Genomic DNA, 24576 nt, shown 5'->3' on the forward strand with positions numbered 1-24576 from the left:
TAATTTTTTGAAAGAAAAAAAGTGACTAAGATAAGCTTATTCAACTATTAATATATTCTTTAATATTATATATTTAATGTTACAGGAACAAAAACAAACAGCATATTTTATATAAAACAACAGTACAAGCAAATGCTGTTGCGTGTACAAAAAAGGAGGGGAGCAGAAAAAAAACACTAATTCAAGTCAACCAACAGGAAAAAAAACTGATATTTTCTAGTTGATGAAACAGTCAGTAAATATGTGCAGCCTCCCACTTGAATTGCCTCCAAGCAGAATGTTCCTGCTTGGGTGGAATGCTGTGATGGAGCACACCGTGGTCAAATGGTCCATGTTTTGAAAAGTGTGAAGGCAGAGACCGCTCTCATGATATACCTTAATTCGGCGAGGCCTTTCCACACTGCCAATCATAAAACATTCTTCCTGCTTCGGGTCCCACACTGCACTTAGCCTGGACAGCCACCGACCCGTTTGCATGTTGTGCCTGCATAGAAAGAATTTGTCAGGTTGTAAAAATAGGCAACTCTAATAAAAAAAACTGTTACTGGACAAAAATGGTTGAACAAAAACTTTGGAAGGGGCCAGATGTGCGTTTTGCATAAATTCCCATTCAAATTTAATTTTGCAGAATAATCTAGTAAATCTGGTCGGAATGATTGATATGCGCATTTCACCAGTAGTAACACAACATTTTGTGTTAATTTTGACCATTTTTTCAGCCCTTTTCACATTCCGTAATTCTTTTGAATCATAAACAGGTCATTATAATGTTTGTGAAAAATATACCGTTTAAAAGTTTGGAGTAGGAACATTTCTTCTTTTCTTATGCTCACAAAGTCAAACATTTTTTTTTAAATTTCAGCAGCCATTTCTTCAGTCTTCAGTGTCCCATGATCCTTTGACAATCATTCTAAAATGCTGATTTGCTGCTCAAGACACATTTCTTATTATCAATGCTTAAAACAGTTCAGTTCAAATGCTGTGTAATATTTTTGTGGAAAAGTATACTTTTTTCATGATTATTTGATCAGTCCAACTTTTTCATTCCTGTAGGAGTGGGCACTGCCATTTGTAAACTTTATGGGTGTGGTTTCCGGTCTCATCCGCATCCAACTATTTCTAGCTGCTCAAAACAACTTGTTTTGCTGCTCGATATTGCAAATTAGTCTGTCTTATGATAGTATTTTAATGTATTATCTTAATTATGCACACACTGGTTTGTAGAGCAAACAGTTTTACCATTTACTGCATGCTGTTATTCTTCTTATTTCCCTACAGCGGATAAGCCACCCATACGCTTACTTCCGTGTTGAGGAAAAAGGTGGATAGAAACTTCAAAAGAACTGATGATATCATTACAGAAGTGATTTTTACACATGATAACACCCATACTTACGTAATTGATTTTAGTACAGGAGTCCGGCCATCCATTTGGGAAGTGTCGAATACCCTGAAACAAAATCACAAAAAGGCTAATAAAAACATCTGTAATACAAATTATAATGCTTTTCCAATTCTTTAGGCTCCAGCATCCCTGCAACTCTACAGAGGATAAACGGTTTGGAGAATGAATGGCATTTTCAACTCTTCTAAGACAATGATAGACAACTTTACAACTAATAGTAGCTAATGAAAAACTAAACTAATACAAAGCCACCACAATCTATTGTGGCTTAAAAATGGTCATAGCCACAATGCTCTGGCACCCTCTACTGGTACATTTGCAAGAGAGAATAAAGGGACATTTAATATTTAATACAAGCACTTTTAGCAGTGACAGTTGCGATCTCTGCGCACCTGATTTTGTTGTCCATACAAGTGGTCAGAACTCTGTTGCCGGTGACTGGGGAAAAAAAGGCACTGGAGACGCTGCGGCTGTGACCGCTGAGTTCCCCAACGGCATTGTTGTTTCTTCTTTTCAAATGGCGCAAGTCATATATGTTCACAAAACTAAAAGAATAAAGAAAAACACAGTATCCTTTAATCTGCAGGGTATGTTGATAATTACTTGTTTAAAATGTACTTTTTTTCCCAAGCATTATTCTAGTCAAGAAGTATTATGCCATACCGGCTCTCTGCCACTACAAAGTAATGCTGTTGCACAGGATGGACGTGAATGCTGCGCAGAGGGCTTGAAGCCATGGTGTACAGAGATTCATTTGATGCGCTGCAATTACATGTTTTCTTTATTATTTATGATGACAATGTAATTATATTTTTCTGTGGTTTATTTAGCTTCAACATTTATATTGACATTTTGATCTTACTCGGGAGTTCTACGATCAACCACGGCAACATCCCCGTTCCATTCACAGAGTAGTAGAGTGGAGCAGTCGGCTGACAAAAAGTCAAAGCTTCTGAGGCCAGAGTGTGAGCGATATAACTGAATACAAACAAAAGAGGTGTTATTTGTAAAGTGTTGAAAGTTTTACATCTTTATGTTGACATCAAGAAATTTGAAATTTTTCGGTTTCATTCTTAGAGCAAATATTTAATTTTTGTTTTTTATATACACACATATATATATATATATATATATACATATACATATATATATTTTTATATATATATATATATATATATATATATATATATATATATATTTTTTTTATATATATATATATGTATATAAAAAATTTTGTGACATTATAAATACCTTTACTCTCAATTTAAATCCTTCTGAATAAAAGTATTTGTAAAAAAAAAAAAAGGAGTGTACATTGTTATTCAAAAGTTTGGGATCAGTAAAAAATTTAATGTTTTTTCACTTATGCTCAGCAAAGTTGCATTTATTTGATAAAAATACAAAAAAATGTAATATTATGAAATATTATTGCAATTTAAAACAGCAGTTTTCTATCTCAACTTTAAAATATTTATTTCTGTGATCAAATCTGAAATTTCAGCTTTTCTTCAATCTTATGTGTCATATGATCCTTCTTAAATCATTCTAATATGCTAATTTATTAACAATGTTGGGAATAGTTGTTCTGCTTTTATTTGGAACCTGTGATTCTTTTTTCAGGATTTGTTGATAAATAAAAACTTTGATTGGTAGTGTATAGATTTATCTATTTTAAATAAATGCTGTTCCTTTAAACGTTTCATTCATCAAAGAATCCTGAAAAAGTATCACAGGTCCCAAAAAAAAAAAAACACAGCACAACTGATGGACAGCTGTTTGCAACACTGATAATAAATTAGCATATAAGAATGATTTCTGAAGGATCATATGACACTGAAGACTGGAGTAATGATGCTGAAAATTTAGCTTTGCATCATAAGAGTAAAAGTCTATTTTAAAATATATTAAAATAGAAATTTTTAAAATGCAATATTTCACAATTTTACTGTTTTTGGTATTTCTAATCAAATAAATACAGCTTTGATGAGCACTGCAGAAAAGATTTCTTTAAAAAAACATTAAAAAAATCTTACTGATCCCAGCAGTGTACAGTGTTTCCCCTGCCATTATATTATGAGGGCGGCCAGCCCCCAACACAAGATTTTCTAAAAAAAAAAAAAAAGAAAAGATTGTAGGGCCCTATTGTTCAAAAAGTTTACATTGAGAGTTCTGGACTTTCTTTTTCACTGAAATACATGTTTTCGTTATTACACAGAAAGTAGGTTAGTGGCACCACCGACCTCCCCAAAGCTGTAAACCTAGGGGAAACACTGTATATGTTTTCGTTATTGCACAGAAAGTAGGCTAAAGTACTCAAAAAAAGTACCGTTGGCTACCGGCACCCCCCACCCCCTTAAAGCTGTAAACCTAGGGGAAGCACTGGTGTATATTCACAGGCAATTGAAAAGTTTCAGTTAGATTAAAACAACTGATGTCCTTGTCCAGATTTAAATACACAATAAATATCTGCATTTGGTCTCTGCATTGTGCACTTGCTCTGAAAGACAGAGGTGTCTTATATATGTGGACAAAGACTGTCACTTTACTATGTAAAAAGCTGCTAAAATCCCCTTATGACATTAGGAAATAAATACATAACACCTTATCACACACCAAACATGTACAACCAATGTTTCACCTCATCAAACACTGCCTTCTCCAGGTCCATGCTGCGTGCAGAGCCATCATAGCTTACTGTGATGAGGTTGCAAGGGTGAGATGAGAAGGCCATGCAGTTAATTGCACGAGAGTGGGGTTCAAAGTAGATTACACCATCATCGCCCCATTTAGCATCCTGAGGGAAATACAGTTAACATTGTACATTACAAGCAAAGAAGAGAAAATATGGAATAGCCATTAGTCTCTATCACATTGCCACTTTCCAACACAAACATGTCTCCTTTTTATCACACCAGTTCACTGTTATCTCACCGGCTTCCAGAGTCCCAGGTGGCCTGATTTGTCTCCTGCAGCCATGAGCAAGTTGGACGAGGAGGGGTGAAAAGCTGCTGAACAGATCCGATCTTTCACGACTTTCACCACACAACTATCATTGATAGATAATTTCTTCAGCATTTGTTGATACCTGGCAACAAGTTGTGTGTTTATACATTATATGCAATACATGACACATTCTCATCATGCAAGTAAGGAAAATGACTGCTAATTAGTACAAGATGGCCTTATCTGAAACTGATAAACGAGACACCAAAATGACATGTATAGGTAAACTCTCTCTCTTAATGACATGTTACTCACGATTTCAAATTTGATGTTTCTGTTTCTTGTTTTACTGGGATCTATAGAAGACATAACACAGTTTTGAGTTATGCACATTTTTTTTTTTAAATAATATGACCAAATTCTGATAAATATAAGAATTTTTGTGCATCTAAACACTGACCTCATTCCAGAGATTTATCAAGTCTTCAGGCAGACTGACATGTTCATCCAGGTTAATTGGATCGAGTGGTATCGGTCCTGGAACTTTTTTTGGTTTTTCCTCCTGAAGTAAGACACATTTCTGATTAAATCATTTAAAGTGATTCACCAAAATTGTGTTTAAGTTTAACATTAACACTTTAGATGCATGTCAGTGACTTACAGGCTCTCTGGCTTCATACGGGGTCATTTCTACAGTAACGTTTGTCTGAGGACCCTTATTCTGTAACCGCAGTGACTTGCGAACAGGGAGCAACTCTGTTTCTGTTTTCTCCCTAAAAAAAAAAAAAAAAAAAAAAAAAAAAAAAAGAACACTCTTTAGTTAGATAGTTTGACCATTAAAAGCACTTGAGCAGTTGAGGTCAAAAGTTTACATACACCTTGTAGAATCTGCAAAATGTTCATTATTTTACCAAAATAGGAGACATCATACAAAATGCATGTCATTTCTTATTTAGTACTGACCTGAATAAGATATTTCACATGAAAGACATTTACATATAGTCCACAAGAGAAAATAATAGCTGAATTCATAAAAAATAGCCCTGTTCAAAAGTTTACATTCACTTGATTCCTAATACTGTGTTGTTACCTGAATGATCCACAGCTGTGTTTTTGTTTGTTTAGTGACAGTTGTTCACGAGTCCCTTGTTTGTCTTGAACAGTTAACTGCCTGCTGTTCTTCATAAAAATTCTTTAGGTCCCACAAATTCGTTGGTTTTTCAGCATTTTTGTGTATTTAAACCCTTTACAACAATGACTGTTATTTTGAGATCCATCTTTTCACACTGAGAACAACTGAGGAACTCATATGCAACTATTACAGAAGGTTCAAACGGTCACTGATGCTTCAGAAGGAAACACAATGCATAAAGAACCGGGTGGTGAAATTTTTTTAAATTGAAGATCAGGGTAAAAGTAACATATTTTATCATCTGGGGAAAAATGTAAGCTGTAGCTTCTGAAGGATAGTACTAAATGAAATATGATATTTAGGCGAAATAAGAAAAACATACACATCCTCATCCTGTTTAAAAGTTTACACCCCTGGCTCTTAATGCATTGTTTTTCCTTCTGAAAGATTTTTCTGAAGAACAACAAACAAGAGACTCATGAACAAATCATCACCAAAGAAATTAAAAAAAAAAAAAAAAAGCTGTGGATCATTCAGGTAACAAGGCACTTATTAACAAGGTCATTTTTATAAATTCAACTATTATTTTCTCTTGTGGACTACATGTAACGGTCTTTTATGTGAAATATCTTATTCAGGTCAGTACTAAACAAAAAATAACATGCATTAACATTTTGCAGATTCTGCAATGTGTATGTAAACTTTTGACTTCTATATGCTATTAACTCTATATGCTATTATATTTAAATACATAATACTCCTTATATTATTTATTAATTGCATACATTTTCATTGTGTCGTAGTGAATAGCTTCTATTTTTTAAAGGATTAGTTCACTTTCATAACAACAATTTACAGATAATGTGCTCACCCCCTTGTCATCCAAGATGTTCATGTCTTTCTTTCTTCAGTCAAAAAGAAATTGTTTTTTGAGGAAAACATTTCAGGATTTCTCTCCATATAATGGATATGTATGGTGCCCCCAAGTTTGAACTTCCAAAATGCAGTTTAATTGCTGCTTCAAAGGTCTCTAAACGATCCCAGACGAGGAGGAAGGGTCTTATCTAGCGAAACGATCGGTTATTTTCTAAATAAATTCCAAATTTATATACTTTTTAACCTCAAATGCTTGTCTTGTCTCTGCAATGCGCATGTGTAGTCAGTATAATCCGGGTCAATGCAGGGTATGTCGAAAATCTCCCATCTCGTTTATGTCTTCAACGTCAAAATTGTCCTACAATAATGTTTTTACCTTTTTTTGTAAAGGGTGTTTGAGATTCTTTGTATGATCACTTTGTAAACACTGCGTAGGTACTTCTGCAGCGATGCATTTAAACTGCATTTTGGAAATTCAAACCTCGGGGCGCCATACGTATCCATTATATGGAGAGAAATCCTGAAATGTTTTCCTCAAAAAACATAATTTCTTTACGACTGAGGAAAGAGAGACATGAACATCTTGGATGACAAGGGGGTGAGTACATTATGTGTAAATAGTTGTTAGTGAACTAATCCTTTAAGTTACCTTTTCAGGCCTTTCTGAGTAGGTTTCGGCTTGGGTCTCAGAGCTTCAGAAATCTGCAAACGAGTACCAATGTACTAATAAATTATTGTCAAAAAGTCAAGCAAGTTTTATGTGGAAAAACAGGTCAAAATCAAAGGAACAAAGTAATAAAAAAATGACTCTCCTGCCTCTCTGCAAAGTTTTACCTCAGGTAACTTAAGGGAACTGAGGAAGGCCTGGTTCTGTCTGATGTTCTCCAGCCGCTCCAGCTCATATTCAGACAAATCCTGACGGTAACCCTGTTTGATATGACAAAAAAGGTGGATTCTGCCATTCAGGTAGAAAGTCAGCATTTTGAGGTGATGATGCAGTGTTTGTACTTACTGGGGGAGATTTCTTTTTTCGCTTTACTTTTGCCTCTTGAATATTTTCTTCTTCCTCGCTGTCACTTTTCTAAAGACAATATGTAATAGTCAATATACACAGACATAAATACAGTTAGGACTAAAATGTTCAATAAGGGACGTCGTTTCACCTCAGACGTAAATGTCAGACATTTTGGGGGCAAAGTTTGCTTCTTTTCTTGATTTTGTTTCTCTCTGAGTCGCCGGGACGTCCGACGCACGGGTTCGTCCATTCCAGAATCCTGAGGCGGTGTCCTCTCCTGTTAATAACAAGTTATTGACTCCAAAAAGTAATTTCACGTTAACGACCAACAGTGTTTATGAGCGCTGCGTCCGACAGGGGGCGTTAGTCAATGCTTTGAACATTTAATAAACGTCCTTGTATTTTAACGATAAAACGCTACAATAATGACCTAGTCAGTTTTTATTCGACGGTTACAGTGACTCATTTTATTTTCTTTCAAAAATAAAGCTCGTCGCTGTCGTTTTGTTTAGCTAAATTAATATAAGCCGGTTTCAATATTCTCATCTCTTCGTCAGGAGAGACAACATAACGATAATTTACTTGTTCGTAATTATGTCGGTGTCAAAGCGGACCTAAACAAGTTCAACAAGCGTAAAGTGTAACGCCATAACGTTACATATAAATCAAACGCCAATCCAAAAGCATGCGAGCTACAGTACAGGGCGATACAAACTGTGTATACATATTTGTTTGTGCAGGTAATGTCAAGTTACTTATGACACACTGACTAGTTATGAGCACATGTTGTATTTATATAAAGTGTGGAAGTGAAAAACGTTTAGTAAGGGAGCAAACCTCGAGCTCACCTGTAAAAGTTGCTTCGTCTTTATACATATATCATCAGTTTTATCTGCATCCATGTCTATGGGGGTGAAGTTATTCAACACACTTCCTTTGAAAACAGTGTTATGAAAACTCCCGCGTTGGATCCGTTTTGTAACTGTCCCCGCCCCTTTTGTTATGACACTAAAAGAGTGAAAGATGATTTGCTAATCTCTGAAGACCTTCTTTAATATTCATTATTTGAGAGGAAGTGTTTTAGTGTGCACCCATGACGTTTCATGTTTGGGGAACAATGTAACCCCTAGGTAATATCTACACCAATGCATGCCATGTGGTGTACAGTAAACGAACACGGGGTTTAATTTAATAGATTTGTAATTTAGAGCTATTTTTAAACGAATTTTTTTTTTCCATTATTTAAATATTATTTTATTCTTGCTTTACAGTCTTTGAACTGGATCAGTTCTAAAGTTTTTATTAACCATTTAATGCCTTCTGTATCTTGGTGATACAGACATTTAAATACAGACATAAATACCACAATACTATAAATTAATACTATGTCAACGCTCATACTAATAAATTGTAAATAAATAAATACATTCGGACATACACTACCAGACAAAAGTTTTTGGACAATACGATTTTTTTAAGGTTTATGTTATTTTTAATTTTTTTTTAAAGAAGTTTCTTCTTCTCGCCAAGCCTGCATTTATTTAGTTATATTTTGAAATGTTTTTACTTAAAATAACTGCTTTCTATTTGAATATCTTTTACAATGTAATTTATTCCTGTGAGTAAAACTAAATTTTCAGCATTATTTTTAAAATGTTTTTTGTAAGAAATTATAGAAATGAATACTTTTATTTAACAAAAATGCTTTAAATAGATCAAAAGTGATAATAAAGATGTTTATAATGTTACAAAATATATCTATTTCAGATAAATGCTGTTCTTTTGAACTTTCTGAACCTGAAAAAAATCTACTTAGCTGAAAAAAAAAAAACATTTTTACTTCTTTGGTCAGGATGAGTCAGCACCAGGGAGGTGTCTCCCTCTAGTGGCTGAGCAGTTCAAGAGTACAAATACATAAAGCAGCAAAGTTAAGCGTTTAGGCCTACTAGATATCTCTAATGCATATTAAGCTCTCTTGTGCCCATTACAATTGTATTTGACGAGATATGTAAGGCAGAAAATAATCTTATATCACAAAAGCCCAAGTTTGTGTTAATCTCAAAAATGTTACTGGAAGTTGCTGTGTGGCCTTTAGTTTTAATGGTGTATTTATTGTAAATGGATGTGTTTCAATTAGTTCTTTATGTAAAATAGTAAATAATAAAGCCTATTTTAGTAGCTTCGGTGAGCTAAGCAGTTTTGGATCTTGTTATGATTATGTAGCTTAACTGCTTTATCCTATGACTATTTTAATAGTGGTTCCCTCAACACTGAGGGCAAAACTAGTTTTATCTGTCAACAGCAGAAGTAGTAGCCCAAATTGCTTTTTGCTTACCTTTCCCTGGATGGGAAAATGTCATGTTCATAATCATATTGCTTAGAATTAAAAGTAAAATAAATGTAAATCTATCTAAAAGAAAAATAGAATTTGATTTAATTATATTCACCTCGAATTAAATTTTTTTGCTTTTTGAAAGTCAAGAATTTGTCACAACTTTCATATTTCATTTCAAAGTTCACAAAGTCAATTGGTTTGACTTTGTCTTTTCAAAATTAACTGCTTTAAGGCAGAATATAATCACTTTTAAGTAAAGCAAGAAATATGCATATTTTAAAACTTAATGTACATTAAGAACAACAGGTCTGGATTAAAAATTTTGTAATCCATATTAACTGTTTAGTTCTTTTCAAACTGTGCATACTCATCAGCCATGCAGTACATAAGAAATCCATCAGTTCTTGGTTTACATCTTAAAGATCTTGCAAGTTACAATATCCACTACCATTTTCAAAAATTTAAAAAGTTTATTACATTTAATTTAATTTTATTGATTTATTGTTTTTTATTATTTGAATATATATTTTGAATTATTACAGTAATGCATCAGTAATAATATGTACACCCCATAACATTACATTTATAATATAAATAATAAATACAACAATCAGTAAAATCTCAAATATTTGATGAATTAAGACAATGGCAGATATTTTGTATTAATAATAATAGTAATAACAATAATAATGCTTTTATCCATATTAAGTTATGTTGTTGTTAATAGTAAAATGTCATTTAGATTGCAGAGTAATCATTTTTATTAATAGGAAACGACACAATATTCCTTACTTAATGCCTCAAATATACAGTTGAGGTCAAAAGTTTACACACACCTTGCAGAATCTGCAAAATGTTAATTATTTTAACAAAATAAGAAGGATCATACCAAATGCATGTTATTTTTGATTTAGTACTGACCTAAATAAGATATTTAACATAAAAGTTGGTTACATATAGTCCACAAGAGAAAATTTAATAGTTGAATGTATAAAAATTACCCTGTTCAGAAGTTTTCAAACGCTTGATTCTTAATACTGTGTTTTTACCTGAATGATGCACAGTAACTGTTTAATGTTTTTTTAGTGATAGTTGTTCATGACTCCCTTGTTTGTCCTTAACAGTTAAACTGCCTGCTGTTCTTCCAAAAAGGTCCCTTCAGGTCCCAGATCCAACAAATTCTTTGGTTTTTCAGCACTCCAACAATGACTGTATGATTTTGAGATCCATCTTTTCACACTGAGGACAACTGAGGGACTCACATACAACTGTTACATAAGGTTCAAATGCTCACTGATGCTTCAGAAAGAAAAACAATGCATTAAGAGCCAGGGGTGTAAACTTTTGAACAGAATGAAGATGTGCACATTGTTCTTATTTTGTCTAAATATAATATTTTATTTTCATGTAGTATTGCCCTTCTGAAGCTATAGAAAATACTTGTTACATGTTTCCCAGAAGACAAAATAAGTTAAATTTACCCTGATCTTCAAATTCAAAAAGTTTTGCATTGTGTTTGAACCTTCTGTAATAGTTGCATATGAGCCCCTCAGTTGTCCTCAGTGTGAAAAGATGGATCTCAAAATCATACAGTCGTTTTTCTAAAGAACAGCAGGAATTTGAACTATTTAGGACAAACAAGGGACTCATGAACAACTATCACTAAACCAACATTTGAACAGGGTCATTTTTATAAATTCAACAATTATTTTCTTTCAACTTTTATTATTTTGTTTATGTGAAATATCTTATTAATAAAAAATAACACACATTTTGTATGATCTCTCCTATTTTGGTAAAATAATGAACATTTTGGTGCATGTAAACCTTTGACCTGAACTGTACAAAAATGATCTGTAAGGTAAATGATTTCGTTGAGAACTAAATTTAGTTTAATAATTTTTTATTAGAGTGATGAACAGGAGATGACTGATAGTAATGCTGGGAATGTGTGTTCTGTAATCCTGCTCCGGTGCTGAAGATGTTTTAGCATATATCCTATTATCCACATGAGTGATCCTGGTGTCTGATTTGGACGGAACTCCAGGATCAGATAAAGGACAACTGAAGCTTGTTTGCTTTGCATGCGACTTTCACACCATCCAGAGGAACTCAACTAGATAATTGGCCACAAAGCCCGCAGAGTCACTGGCTCCCTTTCCCTGACACAGGCATGCTAAGACATCACTAACCATCACTCGCAAAACAACCAGTCAGGCGGAAAGACTGCTCATCTCTCACTAGTAAAGTTGAGACCATGTGCCCTATTTTATGTACTAATTAAAATTGCCAGTAAAATCATATGCACTAATCAATGTACTTTTATTTGAAAATGTATATATTCAGTACAGATTTCCAAAAACTTCCTGCACATGTGGGTAGAGTCTATGTCTTTAAATATCCCAAAAGATTGTTTTAAAGAATATAATTTAATTTAAACTTGGTTTTAGGAAATTTCAGAAACTAAAAAACATTTTAGCAATTTACAGATTTAATGGGCATTTATTAACTATGAACTTTTACGATTTGGTTCATTTTAGTGTTACAACTACACTACACTAATGCACCATGTCCTTTGTGTGAAGCATTTGTTGAGTCATTGAGATGAGCGATGAGCGATGAGAGATGAGCGTGATTTAATTTTTTTGGACAGCTAACTGGCCGCCTCCCTGGTTTGCGTTAAAATGTGTGTGTACGTGTACATCTTTGCGTGTCTATGTTATAAACCAGATAGAAGCGTTATATATTTCTCATGTCTCTGACATCCATCACACATAATTGCACATGATAAGTTCTTGGTCACATTGAGGGATGATTAGGCTTTTTACTTGTTTTAACTCGTCTTAGAAGCTGTACATTGACTTTGTATTGCCTGGAATGCTACAAACCTGCATTCTCACACCACCTTGGGGCACATGTGTACAACGACAAACACACACACATACACACCCACACACCCTAATACATCCTCCGGTGTGTCTGTGCGTGGGGAAATTTAATGTGAGCTTGATTGCTCATAGCAAACAGTACGTGTTACTGCTTGCACCTGTTTAAGAAATAGCTCACAAAAAATGAAATTTGTCATCATTTTGTATTTTAAAAAATGTTTGAGTGTTTTTCTCATCAATACAAGTCAATGGGGTCCAAATTTTATTTAACCCGAGCGACTTTAATAATGTGGACAAAAACAGTTTAGAATTATATGCGCATAAGTAAAATTTGCGGAATTTTCTTTTTTGGGTGAACTATCCCTTTAAGGGCCTTTATATCAAAGAACTGCATGAGTTTGCATGTGAGATTTGGAACTCCTTTAAAATTGTTTCTTTAAAACTCATTACACACATTTCCTATCTCTTATCAAGCTTTAGGTGACACGTGAGGCTGAGTGATTTTGGCAGGTGAAAGCCCATAAAAACTACAGCAGGAAGTGTTCTGTCTCTTGTCTGAAGAGGGTGTGTCGCAACCAGGGAAGCAGAAGAAGAAGAGATGGGCAGACAGGTATGTAAAGACTGGAATGTTCATTTGAGTCACACCTGGGATAAACACACCTACCAGACATGGCCTTTCCCTTTCCATTGGCAGATTTGATCATGACTGACAATGCAAATACCAAATAAACACCCTCATTTGGCTGCTAAAGGGGTTTGACCTATGATCCCCAATTGGGAACCAATAGCACGTCAAGGTTGACTTGCAAATAGGTGGGGTGGAGAGGAAATAAAACTCATCTGTGGGGTGTGTCCACATGGGCATATGTACAGACTGTGAGGCTGTGCTATTGCACGCAGATCTCCGGCTTCAAAACTTGGTTTGTGGAAGACGGACTTAGACTCATCCTCGTCGAAAGCTACTGGGAAGATCACAGATGTCCTCCACGACCTGGTAACCTCAGCTGCAGCTGCCTAAATGGGGAGATGCGTCATGAAGACTCGTTTGATGTTCCTTTGGCTGAAAGAATAAGCAGGTGGGAACTTGTGCCGGAGTTTTCTATGGAAGCAATTGGAGTTCTCAGTAGGACTGTTGAGTATGTTCAAATGGTCGCTCACATCTCCTTATCACTTTTCCAGCCCAGCTAAAGATGGTGAATCTGTTGGACGGAGAACTGATAAGGGCATGTGGCTGACATATACAGCTTTGTGTCCGCTGGGCATTCAGGTCAGGGTGCGTTGGTGATGTGTGGCGATTGCACATTTGTGAATGTTAATCAATATTATTTTTTCAGATACTGCTGATGCTGCATAATTTTCTCATTTCATGTCATATCTATATATAAAACAATCATGTTTTGAGTTTTGGGTATCAAAATTATGGTCTCAATGAGAATTAATTTTAATTTTTGTATTTATTAATTTGACCATAAATTAAATATTGTATCATATTGAATCCAAAATGTAGGTTTTGTGTATGACTCTGAAAATGTGATTGCACTTTCACTGTTTTGTTTTAACCAAATATGTGACCCTGGACCACAAAACCAGTCATGAGGGTAATTTTTTTAATACACCAAAGCCGAATAAATAGGATTTCCACTGATGTATGGTTTGTTAGGATTGGACAATATTTGGCCGAGATACAACTATTTGAAAATCAGCAATCTGAAGGTGCAAAAAAAATCTAAATACTGAGAAAACGCCTTTAAAGATGTCCAAATGAAGTTCTTAGCAATGCATATTACTAATCAGAAATTAAGTTTTGATATATTTATGGTATGAAAATTTACTAAATATCTTCATGGAACATGATCTTTACTTAATATCCTAATGATTTTTGGCATAAAAGAAAAGTCAATAATTTTAACAAATACAATGTATTTTTGGCTATTGCTACAAATATACCCGTGCTCCTTAAGACTGGTTTTGTGGTCCAGTGTCACATATAGAACATTAATCTCTACAGGTTAGAAGTAGTTTTTAGATTCAGAAACTTTGCGAATTGGTAAAGTATTTGTTACACTGTACAGATTATCATCTAATGACAATTATGCGTATGACGTAATGAAAACAATATCAAAGTTTAATGTTTTAAATGGGTTTATTTATAATGACATTTCAATAAACTCTGTTTATGTTAGGGGAAATAATTTAAAAAATGTAAACTTTATTTCAAAATACTGCTCATGTCGTACTACAGCTTTTATGAAATGCTCTTTACCTGTACCATAAACTCACTCTGGCTTATAGAGCGAAGGATTCATTTACTGTTATTTCATTATTTAAAAATAGGCTTTGAAAAAATGTTAACCTGCATTTATAATATACACAGAATGTTGTTGTGATACATGGTATCAAATTACATAAGCACTGGCAATGAAATGTCTTTAAAAAAAGATTAAATGTCTAATTGATTTTATATAAAATCGCACTAATTATTTAGTGCTTAAATTCACACTTCATACTGCCGTTTGTCTTATCCCATAGGCATTTCGTTAAAGAGCCAGCCTCATCCTGCACACTAAAACCCTACCTTCCTACATTCTTACTCAAACTGACTCTCTGTACTTTATATAAAGTAAGCAGATGTTATAGTCTGCAAATTTGGAATGTCCAATCTAAACAAGAAAATATGACAAACTGCTTTTTAAATGAAGAGAGTGATTTTTAGTGCGCATGGTATTGCCTCAAGCCAGGCCCACCATGGAAGCACTGAGATCCCACAGTCTGCGGGCTGCAGCATCATCCCTACCTGGAGGAGCTGCCTCTTTGAGTGCACAATCACTGTAAAACCACCAAAACAGAGAAATTAACCACAGCCTGAAATGATTATAATTAAACAGCAATGGTCAGACAATGTGTAAATAAAAGCTTCAAAATAAAAAAGTGATGAGAAACATTTGTTTTCCATTTTGAAATTAAATGATGATGACATCCATTGTAGAACGAAGATTGCTGTTTTTAAGTTTGTCGATAACTTATAATTTGGTGGTGTCAGTATTTGGTATCATGGGATATTAAATCTTGCTATTGCTAACTTCAGTTGTGTACACCTCTCACAGGCGTTAATGAGCAAAATCGTAAAATCTTACTAGACTGCATTAAACACATAGAAAGTGATTAAAAAAGCTGCTGACCTGTAGTAAAGGCCGCTGGAATTCTTCAGACTTTCATCCACTGCGCAGTAGATGGTGGTCTGCGCACCCTGCCAAGGTGTTTTGACAACTAAATAAAGGGGCATGAACAAAATCCTTTTCCACAGAGGCATAGAGGGGAAAAAGTGTCGTCCCAGCTCAGTATGGATCAACCCAGGATGAAGAGAATAAGCTGTCACTCCTGTGCCTGAATCATACACAGGGAGAGAGTTCGAAAGTGTTTGAGAGTGTTTGTGTCTGTGTAGATGTGTCATCGTGCAGTAAGAATGTGTTTTCATTATCAGTTTTCTTTATAGACGTTAGATAGCATTATATATAATTTTGGACAGGACAAGGTTGTGAGGGATACAAGTATAGTGTGTTCAGTGGATTAGCATGATACTGTAAAGATTGTAAATTGTTTTTATCTGCGTTAAATTCAATATAGCATCTAACCTGATTAAGGTCTATAGTTTACCTTTCAGTCTAACAGCTAGTTCCCGGGTGAACAGAACATTGGCCAGCTTGCTCTGCCGATAGCTTACTAATGTTTCATAGTTTTTCTCCAGATTTATGTCATCAAAATGAATCTTGCCTGTTGAACAGAAAATAATTTGAAATATTATTGTAATCAAAATATTGAATATGTAAATCTATTTACATTTTGAATAATACATATAATATATTACCAAGTGTTTATGCATATTTTATGCCCTACAATGGTAAAACACAATAACCGTACATTTTGTCAAAACCGAGCATCTTGTCAGGAAACTGGATAAGGAGTACTATTACTGCTTGCTATAATTTAGAAAATGAAATGTTTTGTTATGACTTATTCTTTTAAACACATAAATATATATAGGCCTCCACACCTGTTTCATGGGCCAGACTGGCAACATTGACAATACGGCTAGGTGTTGATTTCTTCAACAAGTCCAGAAGTAAGTTGGTGAGCAGGAAATGACCCAAGTGGTTCACACCAAACTGCATCTCAAAGCCATCCTCTGTCTTCCATGGTGGGCACATCATTATCCCTGTTTGCAGAAAAAAAAAAAATATATATATATATATACATAGATGTAAACCATGTGTTAATGCATATGCATTATAATCTGGCTGACATTCCTTACCAGCATTATTAATGAGAATATCCAGTTTCTCCTCAGTCTGATGTACATCTTTGGCCAGAGCTCGGACAGACTGCAAGGAGGCCAGATCCAGCATCTTCACAACCACGTTGCCATTTCCACTCCTCTTCCTGATTTCATCTGCTGCACTGTTGGCTCTGCCCATGTCTCGGCAAGCTAGGATCACCCTTGCACCTGAACAGTGGATAAACTGTTGTTATGACCAACATCAACCCTAAAACAAATACTTAAACAGTACTACAAGGCTCCTAAGGACTCTCTTGCTGATCACAACCATTTCTAACCATGAAGGCGTGTCATTAGTCACAAACTGGGCCACGTTAGTGTGGTTTGATTTATTGCTGTGCTTTTGGATGTCAGAATCGGAATGCAAAGAATTTTTATAGAATACTCTCATCAAAGAAGCCATTTGCTAAATGCAGACGTTTAAATGGACAGATTAATAGATGAAACCTGCTTTTTAAACAAATTTGATTTAAAGAAGAGGTCTACGTAATATTCACATATGCAGTTCATAGGAGACATATTATATTAGCCCTATGGTTACAGCATGAAATACTATTTAAACCTATAACATTTTACATTTACCTATTTTATCTCGAAATCCTGACTTTTTTCACAAATTCAAGTTTATATCTCGTATTTATGACTTTTAACTTGATTTAACAACACAGAGTTTGTCAATTCTGAAGGGAAAAAAAGCCAGAAGTGTGGGATATATACTCTGATTCTGAGCTGAGGGGAAAAGAGAGAATGGCGAGTTGATTTTTCTTATCAAAACTGAGAGATATAATCTCGGAATTGCAAGAATAAATTTAGAAAATGTTAAATATATTTAGAATTTTGAAATATAAACTCAAATTTATGTTTTTGTGTTATTTACTTCTATAGAATGCTACTTGAAATGTGTCATTTTCTTCCACCAAGTTAAATTTGCTTTTTGAAATGGCGTCAACACACTACTAACGCAACTCAACCAGGCCTCATCCCCACATATTTTTTTTAAAGACAGTGCATTCATTTTACTTATGAATGGGAGGAAGCCTAACATGCAATATGGCAGATTAGTCCTGCTTTCTAAAAAAAAGGCCAATCGCTAACTGGTAAAGTTGTTACGTCACTGCACATGCACATTGGCTGGTCTATCTGGAAAAATAAGCCTTTTTAATGCTACTTGAGAATAAGAAACAAAATTTATGAGACAGTTGTTAGATTTCATTGAAATTTCCTCATATGCTTAGTGAATAACTTTGAAGAATCTGAAGTCTCTGAAAAACACATCACCTAATTTATTATGGTTTTACTGGTTATAATGGGACTTGTATTGGTTTTAATGGAAACTGTAATGGACTGATAATTGGTTGCTTTTTGTTGGTGGTTTGTTAAAACCACTAAATCCTAATGGAATGTGTCTCAAAACACACATAAAACCATTTTTAATGGTTTGTAATTGTATTTGTAGTGGAAACCATTGATTTTTTTTTCAGCAGGGGTTTCCCTATTCAAAGATAGGAGGTGTACTTGCATGAGTGAAATAGCTGCCTTAGAGGCATTTCAAAAATGTTCGCTGAGTGAAATGAATTGCCTTAAAAGGACTTTGACTGCTGATAAAAATTTAACCTCAAATAACCCTCGGGAGTGTACTTTGCGCTTCGTGACTTTGCAGATCTTTTTAACGCACAAAGAGCAACATCATGGAAGCAGAAAAAATTATAATAAAAATAGTAATAAAAATAAAAAAGTATAAAAATAAAATAAAAAAGTCTTTTTTTACATCACACACTTGAGCTTTTTTAATGGAAATCAGATGGGCTAAACCAATAATGTGTTTTAAAATTGATTTAAGAGGCTGTAATTTTTTGTCATCTTGGACATCCCTACTGAGACATTCATATCACAACATAGGCTTACTTACATAGACTACTATATACTTGACCTCTCACATGATGGCAGTTCTTCAAAAAAAAAAAAAAAAAAAAAAAATCACTGCTCCATTAAAATGAACTGACCTCTCTTGGCCATGTCCACCGCTGTCTCTTTACCGATGCCTGTGTTGGCTCCCGTTATCAGAACAGTTTTGCCGTCCAAGCGGGCTTTGCTGCGGCAGACTCCCCCGGCCCTCCATCTCCGCAGAGCAAAGAGCCCAACACCTACCGGTACAGGTACAACATTAATTCATCACCTCTAACCTACTCTCTTAACCTCAGTGTATTTGATAAGCAGAGACAAAGGTCATCCAGGACGCAAGATGCCTGTATAAATTACCATTATAATAAATATTAAACGATTTCCCACAACTTTTAACTAATGGAATCCCATGACTTCTTTTTGAACTTAAATGAATTGCAATAACCAGTTGTTCATAATTACTGTGAAATGAGCGCACTCACTACTTTTCCTAAACTGAGCATAACTAGAAAAAATAAATAAAATAAAAATCAGTACTACAATAATATTCATTTTTGTAATTACAGTCACATTCCAAGCCTGTAAATCTCAGCTTTAAAGTGCTTCATATTTACATGTTTTTTTATTGTTGTGGGAATCTACCAGTTTTTAAACATGCAAACTAATGATGTAACTTTGCCTACCTGTCATCAGGACAGCTGTGACCCCTGCAGGGTGTTCTTCCACAAACTCCTTCACTGCTTTTGCGTAGTCCTCCATTATTACAGCTGGTAGATTCTCCTTCTACTGTGTAGTTGTAACATAAGCAGTCCAGCTCCTTCTGCAGCCAAAGTGTCTGCAGAATAGTCACCACCCCCACGCTATACATGAAAAATGCACTTTGGAGCAGGGATGGGCAATACCACTTTTTTTTTGTTCTCTGTAACCTCAAAGTTGCTCTGTATCTAACCCTAAAAGAGTGCACATTAGAAATGTAAGATATAAAGTGTGAACCCTTTAGTTAAAATAGGCTATTACCATAGATTATTAGATTATTTTAATAATATTATTACTAGTAGTAAACATAGTATATTTGGTTACTGCAGTTTTACTACAATTTGAACAGTGGTTCCTGTAAAAAAAAACATGGTTAACTTTTGTATATCACTAAGACTGGTAATTGTCAACTTAATAGAGCAACTAATAATAAAAATACAGAACATTTCACATTCTTCTCTATAAGTTAATAGTAGTTGTTAAATTCATAAACATTTGCTACTTTTCTTTACATACACTTTCTTATTATTTGATGACAATAATGCTTTCGGCTTAATGAAAACAACTTTAACGTCTAATGTTTTAAATTTCAAATAAACACTTTATTTAAGGGGAAAATAATTTTAAAAATTCCAATTTTATGTTGAAATGCTGTTCATGATGTGCTATAGCTTTTCTAAAATGCTCTTTACCTTGCAACTTGCTCTGGCTTTCATTTTACAGAGGGTAATGCTTCATGAAATGTCTTCATTTTCAGGCTTTTTAAAAATTTTAAACTATATTCAAATTGCACACAGAATTCTATCATGACACATGGTATCAAATTACACAAGTCAAGTCAAGTCACCTTTATTTATAGAGCGCTTTTAACAATACAGATTGTGTCAAAGCAACTGCACAGTATTTAAACAGCACAATAGTGTGTAAGTAACGCATTATTGTAAATAATCAATTTTCAGTTAAAGGCAGTTCATCCATGAATTCAGTGATATCATCATCCAGTTCAGTTCAAATAGTATACGATATCGCTGGAAAGTGTCCCCAACTAAGCAAGCCAGAGGCGACAGCGGCAAGCACTGGCAATAAAAAAGATAGATCAAATGTCTAATTTGTATAGCTATACACAATATTACTATAACATTATGGTATAAACACTATTTTTCTACATTCTTTCTCAAATTGTCTCTCTGTACTTTATATTTCACAAGTTCACACTTAGATATAACAAATAGAGTAAAGGTTATGCGCATTTGGTGTGCTGTCCAAGGGGAGGGCTTCGAGTTCGGAATTTTGGCCCGTACCCAGAATTTAGAAGTGAGGAGATGGGGTGGTGGAGGGATGCTGGAAAACTGTTTAGCAACAAAGAAAAGTGAGCTGTGTATATATACCTCTTATCTTGTTAATTGAGTTGATTACTGAACGTACGCCTCTCATGTTATTTAGGTTAATTATCTGAACTTGCTCCACCCAAAACTAACATAATAAATTAGGAATATTTAATAGTCTGCAAAAATGGAAAGAGGAAAATGTGACAAACTGTGATTTCACTGGGCAAGGTTTTGCTCAAGCCAGGCCCACCATAGAAGCACTGAGATCCCACAGTCTGTGGCCTGCGGCATCATCTCTACCCTGAGGAGCTGCCTCTTTGAGTGCACAATCACTGTAAAACCACCAAAAGAGAGAAATTAACTACAGCCTGGGATGATTATAATTCAACACCAATGGTCAGACAACAATGTGTGAATAAAAGCTTTTAAAAAAGTTTGTTGTTTTCCATTTTGAGCTTAAATAATGATGTCATCCATGGTAAAACAAAGATTGCTGTTTCAAGTTTGTCAATAACTTATCATTTGGTGTCAGTATGTAATTTCATGGAAGAGTTGACGCATATTAAATCTTGCTGGACATTGTAGTGCTACGTTTAGTTTGTGTACACCTATTACAGGCCTTGATAAGCAAAATCTTGATTGCTTTTAACACACTGACCTGTAGTAAAGGCCGCTGGCATTCTGCAGACTCTCATCCACTGCGCAGTAGATGGTGGTCTGCGCACCCTGCCAAGGTGTTTTGAGAAGCAAAAAAAGTGGCATGAACAAAAGCCTTTTCCATAGAGGCATAGAGGGGAAAATGTGTCGTCCCAACTCAGTATGGATCACCCCAGGATGAAGAGCGTAAGTTGTCACTCCTGTCCCTGAATGATGTACAGGGAAAGAGTTTGAAAGCAGCATGTTTGAGATTGTGTGTGTTTGTAGATGTGACACTATGATGTTTCAGTACTGTAAGAGTGAGAAAGTTTACATTAGTAAAGACCTTAAAGACCTTAGTCAGGATAGCGTCATATTTAATTTTTGACAGGAATGTAAACAAGGCTGTGAGGGATACGAGTACAGTTCATTCATTGGATTGTATGGTTTAAAAGAATGCCAAATGTCCAGCTGATGAACTTTCAGAAAAAAAAACTTGAGTAGTGAACATTTTATGATCTAGGGCCTTTATACAGTGTGTAAATCTCTTACAGCCTCATTTTCATCTGTGTCAAACTCAATATAGCGTCTAACCTGATTCAAGTCTATAGTTTACCTTTCAGTCTAACAGCTAGTTCCCGGGAGAACAGAACATTGGCCAGCTTGCTCTGTCGATAGCTTATTACTGGATCATAGTTCTTCTCCAGGTTTATATCATCAAAATGAATCTTGCCTGTCCAACAGAAAATAATGTATATTGAATGTATATTTTCTGCTAAAACACATGTACATGACAAAACTGCCCATTTTGTCAAAACCGAGCATCTTGTAAGGGAACTGGTTAAGGAGTACAATCACTGCTTGCAATAATTTAGAAAATTAAGTGTTTTGTTATGACTAATTCAGTTAAACACATAAATATACATGGGCCTCCACACCTTTCTCATGGGCCAGGCTGGAAACATTGACAATACGGCTGGGTGTTGATTTCTTCAACAAGTCCAGAAGTAAGTTGGTGAGCAGGAAATGACCCAAGTGGTTCACACCAAACTGCATCTCAAAGCCATCTTCTGTCTTCCACTGTGGGCACATCATTATCCCTGTTTACAGAAAAAAAATCTATATAAATACACAGATGTAAACCACGTGTTAATGCAGATGCATTATAATCTGGGTGACATTCCTTACCAGCATTATTAATGAGAATATCCAGTTTCTCCTCAGTCTGCTGTACATCTTTGGCCAGAGCTCGGACAGACTCCAAGGAGGCCAGATCCAGCATCTTCACAACCACGTTGCCATTTCCACTCCTCTTCCTGATTTCATCTGCTGCTTTGTTGGCTCTGCCCATGTCTCGGCAAGCCAAGATCACTCTTGCACCTGAACAATGGAGGTTTATGGTTATGCTGTATCTTGGCAGGATGCAATGCTTTTCTGCAAGCATCAAGCCTTCAACAAATACAACAGTATTACATGGCTTATATGGACTCTCTTGCTGATCACACATGTTTCTAACCATGAAGGTGTGTCCTTAGCCTAATGATCACAAACTGGGCCATTTTAGTGTGGTTTGATAAGTGATGGATTGCATAATTGCCCTAGTTTTATCTTCCCTATGATCCCTTTCAAACCCATCGCATATATCATTAAGGAGTTTCATACCATTAATGTATCTGTTAAGTTTCAGCACAAAACATGCTGTGAATACTACTTTTTTGGGTGAAAGCAAACACATTCTGTTGTTACTATATTACTATGGCAACAACAAACAAATTATCAGTTTTTATTATCTCTATGGGGTTCAGGGGCCAGTTGCATAAAAGGTTTAGACTAGATTTAAAAGTTAGTCATCAAATGTTCTCTAGTCAGACTGGTCATAAATTTTTAAATTCGGTTAAATGGAAATGTGGATTAGTCTAAGTTGAATCCAGAAAGTAAGACTGATTACCCCTTGGCTAACTACTGGTTGGTGAAACTAGTTCTTAAGACACTGTCTCAAGAAGGCTAAGTTTATGCAACTGGTCTCAGGAGACATTGCATATTAGTCATCATGAAATGTTTATTCTTTGCATGTGTTTATAAAGCCTTGGCAGTTTAAACTTCTGATACACAGTTGAGCAAACACACTAAGCACACACACAGAAAGCAGACTGTTTTGTGTCAGCTGTCAAATAAACATAAACACACAAAGTTCTTATAACTACAGTTTGCATGTGTAACAGTAGGCCTACATTAGATTTCTGAAATGAAGTCCCTTGGACATGGCGACAACACACTACTAACACAACCTAACCAGGGTTCAACACATTAAGTTTTCTTCCTATTGTAATGGTTAGAATGGCCAAGGGTCAACAATCTCCACAAAAAACTGATCGGGCAGACCAAACCGTAAGTCGTAGAGACTTGAAAATTGGAGGGATGGTAGTACTCACAACGTCTACAACATCACCAATGCTCGCACCAACCGGCCTAACGAGGGCGCTACGGCGAAGTGCAAAATAGCTAATTTTGGAACCAAACCAGTGTAGGAAGGTTCTCTGAACAATGAATATCAATAATTATCAAAAAAGTTTAACTTTCGACTCTCCGTAGAAAAGGGATGCCAAAAATGTTAGAAAGGGGAAGGGCCACTTCTTACTAAGCCCTTTACTAAGCTATAACTTTTGAACAGAATGAGAAATCTTTGCCAAACTCACAATGCATATGTAAGAGCTGAATCGGAGGTCACCTGCAAAAAATTCCAGAGCTTGGCCACTTTGTGGCACTATAAGAGGGAAAAAAACATAAAAACGGCCATAACTACACACCCGTTTGTCCTATCGACATGAAAATTGGTACACATGGTCTTGGTCCAAAGTGACACAACTGGCTGTAAGGACATTTGCATATCTCACAAAACATTGCCATAAGCCGTTGGACCAAAACTTGGTGGGCCTGCTTGAGTCACAGCTCTAAAGATCTGTGAGAAATTAAAAAAAAAAAAAATCAGCCACTGGGGGCGATATCGCATTTTTAAGGGCTTAAATG

The 24576-nt window shown here is 35.2% G+C and overlaps 3 protein-coding genes across 3 annotated transcripts in view; all 3 read right to left on the reverse strand.

Annotated features, from left to right (window-relative positions):
* Positions 1–94: 94 nt before the first annotated feature.
* On the reverse strand, positions 95–7918 carry wdr76 (WD repeat domain 76). Its single transcript, XM_073837537.1, has 14 exons — positions 7520–7918; positions 7369–7437; positions 7191–7283; positions 7006–7058; positions 5010–5121; positions 4809–4910; positions 4664–4704; positions 4337–4490; positions 4044–4199; positions 2268–2383; positions 2069–2167; positions 1798–1950; positions 1397–1450; positions 95–484 (listed from the first exon to the last, which is right to left on the reverse strand). The coding sequence occupies exons 1-14, from the start codon at positions 7619–7621 to the stop codon at positions 217–219; spliced, it is 1572 nt and encodes a 523-aa protein (XP_073693638.1). The 5' UTR covers positions 7622–7918; the 3' UTR covers positions 95–216.
* Positions 7919–14718: 6800 nt separating this feature from the next.
* Positions 14719–19669, reverse strand: LOC141331223 (retinol dehydrogenase 11-like). Its single transcript, XM_073836212.1, has 7 exons — positions 19513–19669; positions 18931–19071; positions 16904–17095; positions 16646–16807; positions 16249–16365; positions 15774–15978; positions 14719–15420 (listed from the first exon to the last, which is right to left on the reverse strand). Exons 1-7 carry the CDS (start codon positions 19586–19588, stop codon positions 15324–15326), a joined length of 990 nt encoding a protein of 329 aa, XP_073692313.1. The 5' UTR covers positions 19589–19669; the 3' UTR covers positions 14719–15323.
* A 1228-nt stretch (positions 19670–20897) lies between these two features.
* The window catches only part of LOC141332036 (retinol dehydrogenase 11-like), a 5030-nt gene continuing 1351 nt past the window's right edge, over positions 20898–24576 (reverse strand). The window contains exons 3-7 of the mRNA XM_073837116.1: positions 22738–22929; positions 22488–22649; positions 22166–22282; positions 21572–21776; positions 20898–21245 (exon numbers count right to left, since the gene is read on the reverse strand). Of these exons, the coding sequence (XP_073693217.1) occupies positions 21149–21245; positions 21572–21776; positions 22166–22282; positions 22488–22649; positions 22738–22929 (773 nt within the window). The 3' untranslated portion in view covers positions 20898–21148. The remainder of the gene's footprint in view (positions 21246–21571; positions 21777–22165; positions 22283–22487; positions 22650–22737; positions 22930–24576) is intronic.

Source organism: Garra rufa, chromosome 3, assembly GCF_049309525.1.
Source record: "Garra rufa chromosome 3, GarRuf1.0, whole genome shotgun sequence".
NCBI lineage: Eukaryota > Metazoa > Chordata > Actinopteri > Cypriniformes > Cyprinidae > Garra > Garra rufa.

Coding starts and splice junctions, on each gene's coding strand:
- LOC141331223 (XM_073836212.1), bottom strand. CDS start 19,588: ATGGAGGACTACGCAAAAGCAGTGAAGGAGTTTGTGGAAGAACACCCT. Junction 17,096..18,930: donor GGTGGACATGGCCAAGAGAG/GTCAGTTCATTT, acceptor TCCACTGTTCAG/GTGCAAGGGTGATCCTAGCT. Junction 15,979..16,248: donor ACTAGCTGTTAGACTGAAAG/GTAAACTATAGA, acceptor TGTATGATTCAG/GCACAGGAGTGACAGCTTAT.
- wdr76 (XM_073837537.1), bottom strand. CDS start 7,621: ATGGACGAACCCGTGCGTCGGACGTCCCGGCGACTCAGAGAGAAACAA. Junction 1,951..2,068: donor TTTGTAGTGGCAGAGAGCCG/GTATGGCATAAT, acceptor TTATTCTTTTAG/TTTTGTGAACATATATGACT. Junction 1,451..1,797: donor TGTATGGACAACAAAATCAG/GTGCGCAGAGAT, acceptor ATTTTGTTTCAG/GGTATTCGACACTTCCCAAA.